This window comes from Lissotriton helveticus, chromosome 10 (assembly GCF_964261635.1).
Source record: "Lissotriton helveticus chromosome 10, aLisHel1.1, whole genome shotgun sequence".
Lineage (NCBI taxonomy): Eukaryota > Metazoa > Chordata > Amphibia > Caudata > Salamandridae > Lissotriton > Lissotriton helveticus.
In genome coordinates, this window is record NC_136071.1 from 53861855 (window position 1) to 53874608 (window position 12754).

Genomic DNA, 12754 nt, shown 5'->3' on the forward strand with positions numbered 1-12754 from the left:
TAGGATTTTGTCTTAAGTTAGTTCTGTGAATCGGGCCCTGGAACTCTTCACCCAATAGCTTATTTTTCCAAGACTCTGTCATCTGCTGAGCAAAATTATACGATTGGGGAGAGGGAACTCCTGGCCACTAAAATGGCCTTTCAAGAATCACTATCTGTTAGGATCCCCACACATTATCACCATTTATTCTGACCATCGTAATCTTCAGTACTTCAGAACAGCCAGGGCACTGACACCAAGACAGATGAGGTGGGTGTCCTTCTTTAGTGAATATGATTTTGTGATTCAATTCCGTCCTGGGTTCAGACAGGGCAAGGCTGATGCAGTGTTGCGTCTAGGAAAAGAACATAAAGACTCTGGAGATGACCCTGTGCCTATCATCCCAATTCACAAACGTATTGCTGTAGGAGAAAGAAAGAATACAGATTCAGACAGTTTTTTCTCGCTCCTAGAACAATCTTTAGCATCTCTAGATCGTCAAGAATGGTTGACTGATCCATGACACAAGATAAAAGACAATCTTTTTTTACCATGAGGGCCGTTTGTTTCTCCCCACCACTAATATCAGGGAAATGATTATGAAGTGGTGTCATGCTCTCCCTTTGGCAGCTCATCCGGGAATTGCTAAAACCCTACATATCTGTCAACGCTGGTTTTGGTGGAACGGTATGAATCAAGAAATTACGGACTATGTTAAATCCTGTCCTACATGCGCCAGACAAAATACCTTAAATTGTGCTCCTGCAGGTTTATTGCAACCCTTGCCTATACCTAACAGTCCCTGGTCATTCATTATCATGGATTTTATCACAGATCTACCTCCCACTCAAGGATACACCATCATATTAGTGGTAGTGGACATGTTGTCCAAAATGGCCCATTTCGTTCCCCTCAAGAAACCACCCACAGCTAAGGAACTTACTGATGCAATTATCCACAATATAGTACGACTTCATTGACTGCCTTCCATGATCGTGTCAGACCGAGGCTCTCAATTTAACTCCAGATTCTGGCAGGGATTATGTAAAATTCTCCACATTGATCACCGTCTCTCCACGGATTTCCATCCACAAACAGCTGGCCATACAGAAAGAACAAACTAGACGCTAGAGCAATTCCTAAGATGTTTGGTTGGCACCATCACTAGTGACTGGGTTGAAGCCTTACCTCTAGCCGAGTTTGCCTATAACAATTCTACACACTCAGCTTCCAAGGTATCACCCTTTTTCTTCAACACTGGATATCATCTCAAATTCCTCCTTGTGAAATTGACCCTTTCTGATATTAACACACCAGCCGTGACAGATCATCATAAGTTCCTTATATCTATTTGGTAAAAGGCCTGACAAGAATTAATGCTAGCCAAGGAAAGCATGAAAGAACAAGCAGTGAAACACAGACAACCAGCTCCCTCCTATCAAGTAGGAGGACAGGTGTGGTTAGCCTTCTGACATTTGCGTTTAGCAGGGCCTCGTAAGCTTCAGCCCAGATATCTAGGTCCTTTTGAAAGCATCCGAATCATCAAACCTGTAATAGTGAAGCTAGACCTTCCACCAGAAACGCAAATACATCCTGTGTTCCATTCTTCTCTGTTAAAACCGTACACTCCTCCCTCTTGCCCTGAGCCCCCACCCCCCCTATTAAAGTTGAAGAGGAATTAGAATATGAGGTGAAAAGGATAGTGGACTCCCAAAGACACCGAGGTAAATTGCAATATTTGATAGATTGGGTGGGGTATACACCAGAGGATAGAACATGGGAACCCGCTAAACATGTACATGCCCCCCTGTTGATATGGAGATGTCATGCCCTACACCCTTCTAAAACCAGACCTGTAAGACGGCCTTTAGGGGGGAGAACTGTTAGGAGTCAGGTGTCATGCGCTGCTAATGGACTACATCTCCCAGAAAGCTTAGAGGCAGAAAGGGGTTGTGCACTGTCCCATGCTGCTCTTAGAATGGTCAGCTGTTGGTGAAGATATAAGCCAGCTGAGACCAACCACCTGTGCTTGGCTTTTTTATTTTTGTCTCGGCCCAGCTCTCCTATTCTTTGGATTCCTGTTCTGTGTCTGCCTTTCAAGTTTCCTTGAGCCCCATCGTTGGACCTCTGAATCTGTGTCCCGCAATAGCGCTAGGTCACGCTACCCCCTGTCTCTGCTGAGGATTCGAGGACGCGCTGATCTTGTTCGCGTTCTTCCCTCCTCCCACTCTCGGCAGTCTAATCCTCTACCCCAGCTATATGCCGTCGTGGAAGCTTGTTCATATTTGCAGCCGCCACAGAGCTACCTGCTGTGATTTATCCCTTGGCAAGCTTTCCATTGTCAAGTGAACTGCCCTCCCCGCACCTGAATTATTTTGTTCGGATGCATTCCGCTTCCATTTACTCCTTAACCAGATCGATGCTATGCATTTTCCCCTCCTGTGCTGGGATTTGATCATTCCCATGTTTCATGACGAGCTGGGCTCGTCATGAGCGTGCGAGGAGGCTACCTCATGACGAGCCCAGCTCGTCATGAGCGTGGAAGGGGTTAACAGTTAAACGCGAGTCCGCGTTGATTTTGTTTTAGCAAGCAGCTGACTCCTTTCACTAAAGTTCCGAGTCGAGAGCTTTTCTTTTCTTTCTTTTGACCTAAGCCCTGGTAGGGCGTGACCTCGTAATTCAGGAACGCGCAATCGCGCGTCGACTACTATTATTAATCTATTTAGGAGCTTGCCTTTTACACACATATTTTTGTGTTTATTGTGAATGCGCTGGAGTGCTGTGATTTGTGTTTTCGGGACATTTATTATTTCACTTCTTCGAACTTCTACAAGCTCATTATTGAACTCCTTCCAACTTACTCTTGTTACTTGCAAAAGACATTGGAGTCTACAATTAAGAGAAGACCATCGCATTCTACCAGTCCTGCACACAAGTAAGTGGAAGAGTGCACAATATCTAGAGTGAGTGTTAGTGTGTGCTTACATCTTGATCACCGTCCTAAATGATATTGTTCTTCTTTCACCTAGCTCTTCCTCATTTCTGTTGGACTCGACCTTCTTCCTGTCGGCTGCTTTTTGGGACTTCTTGGATGGTTCTTCTGGGTCCCTCCTTTTTTGGATATATTGGCTCCCTTTTGTGTGTTATATCGAGCAAGGGGCAGCAATATTTCTAGGAAAGGAAAGACACGCTCTTCGCTCCCGGGAAAAAAGGGGTCTTAGGCTAAGAACCCTTAAACCTCAACAGGGGTGGGGGAGTGAGCTAAAGAATGATGATGGATTAAATCCAGATCAGTTGACTGGGGGTGAGTGCTTGCAATGTTCAACTCTCCCTCCATCATCCCCTTTGGTTTTGCTTTGTTCACCCTAAGTTGGCAGGGTATGCCCAGACGTGGGTCCCTTGCTCACTTTGCCACTGAATTCAAGCTAGCCTGGCCGATGACGGCTGATTAGCCAGAAATCTATCCCAGGATGCTTGTTTCTGGTCCGGGGAAGACATGGCTTGGCAGTTCGGGCTGGACTGTTCCCATGAGGCACAGGGTCAGACTGATCTGCATATGGCCATGTCTCAACTGGGGTGGCAGAGTGAGCTAAAGAATGATGATGGATTAAACCCAGAACTGTTGACTGGGGGTGAGTGCTTGCAATGTTCAACACTCCGTCCATCATCCCCTTTGGTTTTGCTTTGTTCGCCCTAAGTTGGCAGGGTATGCCCAGACGTGGGTCCCTTGCTCACTTTGCCACTGAATTCAAGCTAGCCTGGCTGATGACGGCTGATTAGCCAGAAACCGGTCCCAGGATGCTTGTTTCCGGTCCAGGGAAGACATGGCTGGGCAGTTCGGGCTGGACTGTTCTCATGAGGCACAGGGTCAGACTGATTTGCATATGGCCATGTCTGGTTCGGCTTATCATCCATTATCATTATGGACGAAAACCTGGATGAAGTACCTGGATGAAGAAGGGAACCGACCTAAGTAAAGAAATCCTAAGGGATTGTCTCTCCCTTGACGATTCTAACCATATTTGCTGGTTAAAGTATGTTAGAGAAATCCATCCTATTTGAGAATCCAGAGGAAATATGTAGAAGGGATACTACTGGGTGAAGGAGAACTTCATCAAAATGCGTATTTGGGCAAGGAAAGAAGAGGAGCTGAGGAAGCCAAGTGTTCGTTAGTATTCCCTGGTGAAGATAGTGCCATCACCTGAGCCGTATCTTTTATGGTTCAAAAGTACCTACAACCACTTTTTATTGACTCGATTTCATCCGGACCTCTTTCATTATCTTTTAGCCCATCCCCGTGGTGCATACAGAGGGAAGCGCCTCTTACCCTGTGGCTGAGATGGAAAGTCTCCACAAGATATGATGCACTTCTTAAAATGTTGTAGTTTTTACGAGGATCCTAGAAAGTCTTTTATTATCCATATTCTCAATAAAGCTAGCTTTAGGCAGGTTAGACTGGCTTTTATCTTTCTACAACTACTCTCAAGCAACCCGGTACTACACGGGTCATTGGGGTCATATAAAATTGTTTTTATTATGGATCCATTCAAGGTGTCAACTTTGTGTTAAGAACTGTTTGTGTTCAATTTTTTGATGGAGTGTTTTAAATGTGTTTTTTGACTTATATGGTTTTCTTGTAAAAACGGAATAAAGTTGATGATGATGATGATAAAAGGACTCCCGTTAATCACGCCATGCAGCCCATGTGTGATATGAACTCCGAGTGTATAAGAAGATGAAAAAGAGTATGGCGCGTGCTCCTAATACTGCATGAGAAAAATAGGATGTGAACAGGCTCACTTATATACTGTATCTCACACCTTGATCAGTATCCATGCAACCATGTAATGTTGTATCATTAAGCAAGAGCCCCCAGCGCCATTACTACATATAAAGCCCATCCTGTAAAAAACTGCATTACAGTAATTGACTAATGGAAAACCAAGTGAAAGACACTGGGGAAATTATCCATAGATGGAAAAGGCAGTTGTCATCTTAATAGGGTGAACAATACCATATGTAATAGAAAGGTAACATGGTTCATATCAAAACATCTTCTGACACACTCGTGGTTCATCACTGTTGTCAAAACTGCATATTTAGTAGTGTCATGTCGTGTTTTATATGTGCACACATGTTTGAGTTGTGTCTTTTGTCCCTTTTTTCATGTTGATTTCATCCCTGATGAAGTTCTAAATTTAACTGGAATGAAACACATTGGCTGGGTGCTGTTGTGATTTGTATATAATAAGGAAAATAATAAACACTTTGTTTTTGATTACACAATATTGGATATTTATTTGGACTTCAAACAGTGCACCTCTCCACTTGCTATCATCTCTGTAAACTGCTGGACAGTGGTATCAAACAACTGCAGGTACCGAATAAGTAGTGCATGGGACTATACTCTTTCTTTATATTTTGACCGAGGTGCTGTCTTATCAGTCTGGCGTTGCTTCAAGTGTTTGTGCTTTATCTTTATAGATTTTACCTGAGAAATACTATGTAGGGATGTCACGTTAGTGGTAGTGTAGGGACAGACTAATGCTTTACACTCACGAACCTTCAAGGAAGAGGAATCTCGATGCTGGTGGCATCATCTCTTGTGTCCTGATTTTGGAATTGATCATTCTGTGCATGTTGCACCATCTTAAATTCGTGCATAGGTTTGGCTTTGTATTAGTTCCAATGTATATTCACACTCTCATTATGAGGTGCCTGTGTATCCAGCTGTTTTCGGCGTTGTAATAAACTAACAAAATCGTAGTCATAGTTAATTGGAACTGTAATGATTGATTGGCTAACAAATTTTCTCCCCTCCAAGCTTTCATGCTACTAAAAGGAGACATCGGCCTTGGGTTCCAGAGCAGATCTAGAACGTGGATTCTGGCTACTTTAGCAGTGAGAGTGAGCCTAGGAGCAAAAGAGCCTCCCATAAGCCTGGAGTTGGGGACATTTTGCACACTTCTGCATATGCTCACTGAAGGACGAGGGGGGACCTGTATTGTTTTAAACGTGTGCCTGGAGGCCCCTCACATCCTTGGCAAGCTCATATAAGCCCTCCTGCACAGGAAGAAAATCTAACTCTTCCATGAGCCAGTGAGGTACTGTGGTGTTGCTCTAATGTCACCTAAAGTTGAGCTTTTGTGTAGGTCCGAGGAGTTCTGTATTCTGTGTTGTAGCTCATGAATGGATGTTACGTCTAAAACAAAGTAAAGTTAATATTAAAGGCTCCCGGTCTCATTTTGTAATTTTGAAATGCTGTGTGAAAGCCAACAGGCTATTATGTATTCATATTGAAGTCGCAATGCTATATCTGCTGGGTAAAACCATAGTCTGTTGCCTTTTATTATGGTAACATGCATTACTCAGTGCTGTAGGTTTCCTATTATAATTAGGAACCCCCTGCCACAAACAATAGGCCTTACTTTTTAATAGTGTATATCCTTATATATTTTGCTACAGGCACGCACACAGGCTTATTTACAAGCCCATTGCAGTGCCGGTGCGTCACTTTTATTGAAGCACCAGAAGTGGAACCGGCTTCCTCATATTTATTAGGCCATGTAAAGTCATCCTGCGTGACTTTTCATGGCCTTGTATATATGATTCCCTTTTACGCATAACTCTGTGTGTAAGGGGCGTTCCATGGGTGTTGCTGTGAGTGTTCCCACGCAACATCCATGAAGCTTGACGCATTCCCAAATGTATAACATTTTGTAAACCTGGGAGTGAGTCAGAATCCTACTCCTCCCCAGGGGAGGAGTAGGATTCTGGACAACAAGGAGAAATACTTTTATGTCTACTAGTTTTTCCCTTTTTCTATGCGTGCTAAATTCTACAGCACGCATAGAAAGAGGAAAATGCCAATAATTATTGTTTTTGTGCAGAAAACTGCTCACAAAAACAATCATCACCTCAGCGAAGGCACCCTTGCAAAATGATTCAAGGGTGTCTGCACTTTTTGTGCGCCATGCAGGAGAGAAGGACTTTTTATTTTGGCGCAGCAGGAATTCTGCGCTGCCATGTGTCAAAATATTGTAAATAAGACCCATAGGGTGCAGGAGCAGGTGTATTGGTGTCATTCAGGATAAGGCTGGCTAGAGCCTAAATGAGTCAAGATACCTCAGAGCTAATAGAAATAGTCCAGGTTGCAGGGGTTAGTTGCCCACTTTGTTCTTTCCGTAGTTTATGTGATTTGCATAACTGGAGCAGTTTTTTGTTTCAGAGGCACTGTTCATGTTTGTGGCAGCCTTAAACTCATGCTTTGGGGGAAAACATGAGCACTGCGCCTGATTACAATGAATGTACTCCCCTCAGGGCAGGGGTAAACTCAGGCTGAGGTGCGAGCAGAGTATGCAAGTCAAATATGGACCAGCTGCTTTAATCAGCCACTCCATGGTTCGCTGTCCAGGCGGCACTCGCCTGCGCTGTAGTAAGAGACAAAAATCACCCTGAAGGCGGGTGCAGTGAGTGCACTCACCTGCAGTGGGGTGGTTGAGGGGGTCAAGGGGACCCCTTTTTCCCCCTCCGGTGGGCTGCCCTCAGGGGGCGCACTGACAGTGCACCACATTTTGACAGCTTCTTTGCCTTTGAGCCCACATCCTAATATGGCGTGGGTGCAGAGGCAAAGAGATCCTTTCATTTGCATGGTACCACGCCCCCATTCAATGAGGGAATGCCTTCTAGAGATAGTCATACATGTGTACCAGTGCTGTCAGTACTTCAGAAGGGGCTGCACGCGTATCTGAGGCCCCTTCTGTAATACCAAATTGCCCTAGGGGTGTACAAAGTGAGAGCATTTGCCTATTGAGCCCTAAGCGTACTTTGGTTAGAAAAGCTCCTGGTAGTGTGTAAAAACTCATATAAGGGAGTACAATTGAAATTTCTAACTGTTAGATTGCAATTAATTGTGCCTCATATTTGGTTGTGTGTGTGTGTATTAAAGGGCATTTTTGAAGGAAAAGAACTAAGTGAACAATATTTTATTAAGGGTTAATTTTGGGTTGCTAAACTCTAGCTTTGGACTGCTCTGTCTCACTATCCTGATAGTTAAATGCTAACAAACGTAGTTGGTCTCCAGTCTGGGTATTAGAACTAAAGGTGAAAGACCCCAGTTGCCACAATTGGGTCATATTAATTTCTGCTTGCTCAAGGATCTCCCATACAGGATTTATCACAGTATGCTATTCAAATTGCAATAAAATAACAGAACAATACAGTAAAAGCGTATACAACTCCACTCTAATCTCATCATGTGGCAGTAGGAAATGTTGAAGCACTAACAGTTTCCCTGACTACATTTATTTTAGCGATGAGCTGCGTTATACTTAATGAAAAATATGATTCACAAATGTTATCTGTATTTGTAACTCCTAGGTAAATGGAGGGCAGTAACCAAACTGCTGTGACTGAATTTCTGCTCCTGGGACTTTCCTATCTTCCTAAGGATAAGGCGTTGCTCTTCATTGTATTCCTCTCAATGTACATGATAACAATCCTGGGAAATGCCTTGATAATAGCAGCCATTGCCCAGGAATCTAAACTTCATAACCCAATGTATGTTTTCCTTGGCAGCTTCTCCTGTGTGGACATCTGTCTGACATCAACCACAGTCCCCAAACTTCTAGTCAACCAACTGTCTGCAAGAAAGAGCATCTCTTTTACTGGTTGCTTCACCCAAATGTACTTCTTCATTTCTTCAGTGACCATGGAAAATTTGTTGCTAGGTGTCATGGCCTATGACCGATATGTGGCCATTTGCAGACCACTTCATTACCTGGAAGTGATGACTAAGAGGGTGTGCACTTTGATGATGGCCTTCTCAGGCCTCATGGCTTGCCTACACTCTCTGCTACACACTGTGCTGGCCTCTGTCCTTTCCTATTGCAGGTCCAACCAGGTTCATCACTTCTTCTGTGATCTCCCACCACTTCTCAAACTCTCTTGCTCTGACACATCAGTCAATAAACTGGCCATATTCACTGAAGGTTCGGTCTTACTTAGCCCTTTCCTCCTAACTGCTGTCTCCTACATTCACATTGTCAAGACCATCCTGAAGATAAGGTCTGTTGCAGGAAGACACAAGGCCTTCTCCACCTGCTCCTCTCACCTCACCATGGTTACATTGTTCTATGGGACCCTGTTCTTCATGTACTTCCGGCCTTCAACCAGCTACTTTCTGGACTATGACAAAGTGGTCAGTGTTGTTTACACAGTGGTAATTCCCATGCTGAACCCCTTCATATACAGCCTGCGAAACAAGGATGTCATAAAGGCAATAAATAAAGTGATAAGAAGAAAACCAGGAACCCCATAATCTTGATATTAACCTCTACCGCGCTACCGCGTTTTCCCGCTGTGCGCTGGAATTTCAAAAATGCGCGGTTTGTGACAAAGTCAGCTCGTCATCCGCATAGCGCAGGTAACGCCCATGACGAGCTGGCTTTGTCATCAGCGCTGAAGGGGTTAAAGTAAAAACCCCATCTGCACTAAACATTTTGAGCAGAATATATTGCATGTTAGCGAATATTGCCGGAGATGCTTCCTCAGTAGAGAACAAGAGGACAAAATAAACACTGCCTTGGATTTGGAAAGACAAAACAACAAATTCCAGAATACATTGCAACAAATAAAAAAGAAACATAGGATAGGCTTCTAAAATTCACAGGTTAGCTTAGCAGGGAAGTTTACATTTGACATCCTATGCCACCATCTTGTAGGTGGTCAGCTTGTGACTCCAGTTTGTAAGCTTACATATGCTGCCACTATCTTAAATGTACACATTCTGCTTGCCATCTTCTAGTTCGTTCTCCAAGAAGGACCATCTTGTAGCATACTCTATTTGTTGTGAGATATGTATAGCTGCAGTCCTGTAGTGACATTTGAAATTGTATGGTGAAACACCTCTCCGACTACTGTCATGGCTGCTCATCCTGCCATTTTGATGACATTTTGAATGAACTTGGTTTTGAACACTGATAACTTTTTTTATTTTTCATGTCAACCTCATTTGTGAAGTTCTGATGCATTGTTTTTTCTATATGTTTCCATGTGTCTCCCTTGGGCAAAACAGATTTTTAGTTGCATATTTTGACATTTAAATATGGAGAGGAACACTAATTAATATGTGTGTTTACCCTAGAATGGCCCTTGGTGAATCTTATAGAATTTGACTCATTAATCCCCATTGAACAATTGGGAGTAATTTTGGTAAAGTTTGAATCCGGGATAGATAAGCCGGAAGTAGACAACAGGACCAGCACTGACACACGGAGACTTACCGCCCTTCAGAGAATATGGGAATATGAAACCATACTTCCACCACACATATGCCTGAGTACAAGGCAAATCATCAAAAACGTGCCTGCTCAGAGTAGCTTCACATGACATTAATTAACATTAAAATCACTGTTAAGTGGTGCCCTAGTGGTATGTCAGGGTGATAAACCACCCAGGTTCAAATTGCACCAAGCAATAGGTATGTTTTTATGTATGCAGTCTTGGGCTTATTTACAAGCCCTGTGCACGGCCAGAGTGTCACTTTTTTCGATGTTTCGCCAGCGCAGATGGCTTAGCCATATCTACGAGCCCGAGAAAAGCCTCCCTGCGTGTCTTTCCATAGCCTCAGAGATATGGTGTGCAGCAGCACAGCGCAAGTTGCTGCGTTGTGTCACACTGCAATGGGGAGGCGCACCATGGGTGTTATGGTGGGTGTTCCCACGTAATATCATTGCATTTGGCACATTCCCAAATTTACAAAATGCTGTAAACCAGGGAATGCTTTTGTGAAGGAAGGTTTCCCTTGTCTGGGTTGGAGCTAGGAAGCCATTTGTTCGCCAGCACAGTGTTAGAGGACAGAAATGTGTAGCATCTCAGAGACAGGGCGCATTCCTGCCCTTTTTTTTTAATGCGGAGTAGCCCTATAAGGTAACATGCAGGACCTCTGTTTGTGCATCTTTCTTTATTGCCAGCAATGTTCTGGTGGCGCAATGTGCCAAGACATATTTATAAGGCCACGTAAAGCCTCTGTACATGGCTTTTCATGGCCCTATAAATATGTGTCACTTTCACGATGAAAATTGCGCAAAAGGGACATTCCATGGGTGTTGCTGTGGTTGATCCTACGCAACAACCATCGAGGCTGACACAGTCCCAGATTTACTAGAAATCGTAAACCTGGGAATGCATTCTGCAGCACACATAGAAAAAGGAAATTGCCAGCATTGATTGATTTTGTGCAGGAAGGTGTCCCTTTCTGCACAAAATCAATCAGCCCCACAACACAGGCACTCTCGCACCATGCTGCAAGAGTGCCTGTGTTGGCGCATGGCAGCCCATTGTGTGCTGGGGAAAAGAACAGGAATTTGCTGTGTCACATAGTTCAGGCGCATTCCTGCCCTTTTGTTTTGACGTAGGGAAGTGCAGCAAGATTCCTTGCGGTGCTACCCTTCATCAAAATCTGATAAAATGAGGCTCTGAGTATCTTTACATACTGATATAGTATCAGATGTTTTATCTCGGAAGGCATAATAATCTCGGCTTAGTCATTTATGCAATTCTATCAAATGATCAAATTCTGATAAATTATACAAATTTGATAGGTCTCTTGACTAAATAATTAGTTTAAAAACTCCTTAGAATTAAAAAAATGTCAGTTTAAATAAAAGAAAATTTTAAAAAATGACATCATAATAAGACTGGGAAAATAAGCCACTTATGCGAAAATGAGATACAAAATATTTTTGCTGATTCAATGATCTATTGGAGAACCGGCAAAGGGAATGGAAACAAATAAGGTAGATGATGCAACCTGATTTTAAAGCAATTTAAATGAATATAAGGAAAGAGGAGTAGAGAGGTCAGCTCTCTAGCCTCATTGAAACATATTACATTTAGCAGAAAGTCAGTCTGAAGGGGGGAAACTAAACATTTTGAAAACTTGGCCTAGATTAAATGAATGCAAGGTATAAGAGGGAACTGTGTTCTAAGGCACACACTATGTCGGGCCGATTAATTTCAACGGGGACATTATCAAATGTTACTTGACCCATTGGAATTATGAGATCAGTTCAGTTTAGTTTAGTTTCACCCTGAAAGTTTTAAGAGTGGACATCTCCTGGTAGAATTCTGGTGCCAACTGAAGATCATTGAGGAACTGAAGTCAGAATTACTGATTCCACCAGTAATTCCACATTTTTAAGAGGACTCGGAGGGACCTTTTCACAAAGGTTGATTTACACGTGAGTAAATCCACACATGTAAATTTACTCTCACATTTTGTTGTAAATTTATGTTTGACTATTCACCATTATTGAGTGTAAATTTACTGGAAAATGAGGACTTACATCTCTTCACCCACTTAATGAGGATGAATAGGGTACTACCAGTAACTTTGAACACATGGGTAGAGTTCTCAATTAGGACTGGGCAAAATTCTAATTACACCAGAGTAATTGATGAAACTACAGATATTAGGCTATTATGCCACATCACATTGTTTTGGCAAGAAATTGTAATGTGAGATGTACATATCGGGTACATTTTTAACACGCGAGGCTATTCAGGTTGATTTTTAAACCAAGAGGTCCTATCAGGTCAAATAACCGATTGTCCTGATAGACCGAGGTTCAGCTCAGTGACAGTGAGAGGTAGGCAGAATCATAAGGAAAGGAAAGGATTAGATGACAGACCCCTCTGGAAAAGCTCCCAGGTGGGTGCACAGTCAGTTGGGTGCCAGGCTTTACCTGACATGCAGCTGTCTCCGCTCCAGTCC

General features: G+C 43.1%; 1 protein-coding gene across 1 annotated transcript; it reads left to right on the forward strand.

Moving 5' to 3' along the window:
- Positions 1-8362: 8362 nt before the first annotated feature.
- LOC144783847 (olfactory receptor 1F1-like) lies at positions 8363-9298 on the forward strand. Its single transcript, XM_078662597.1, has one exon. It carries the CDS (start codon positions 8363-8365, stop codon positions 9296-9298), a length of 936 nt encoding a protein of 311 aa, XP_078518723.1.
- Positions 9299-12754: the final 3456 nt, after the last annotated feature.

Bases quoted from the DNA above. Each gene is read 5' to 3' on its own strand.
- LOC144783847 (XM_078662597.1), top strand. From the start codon at position 8,363: ATGGAGGGCAGTAACCAAACTGCTGTGACTGAATTTCTGCTCCTGGGA.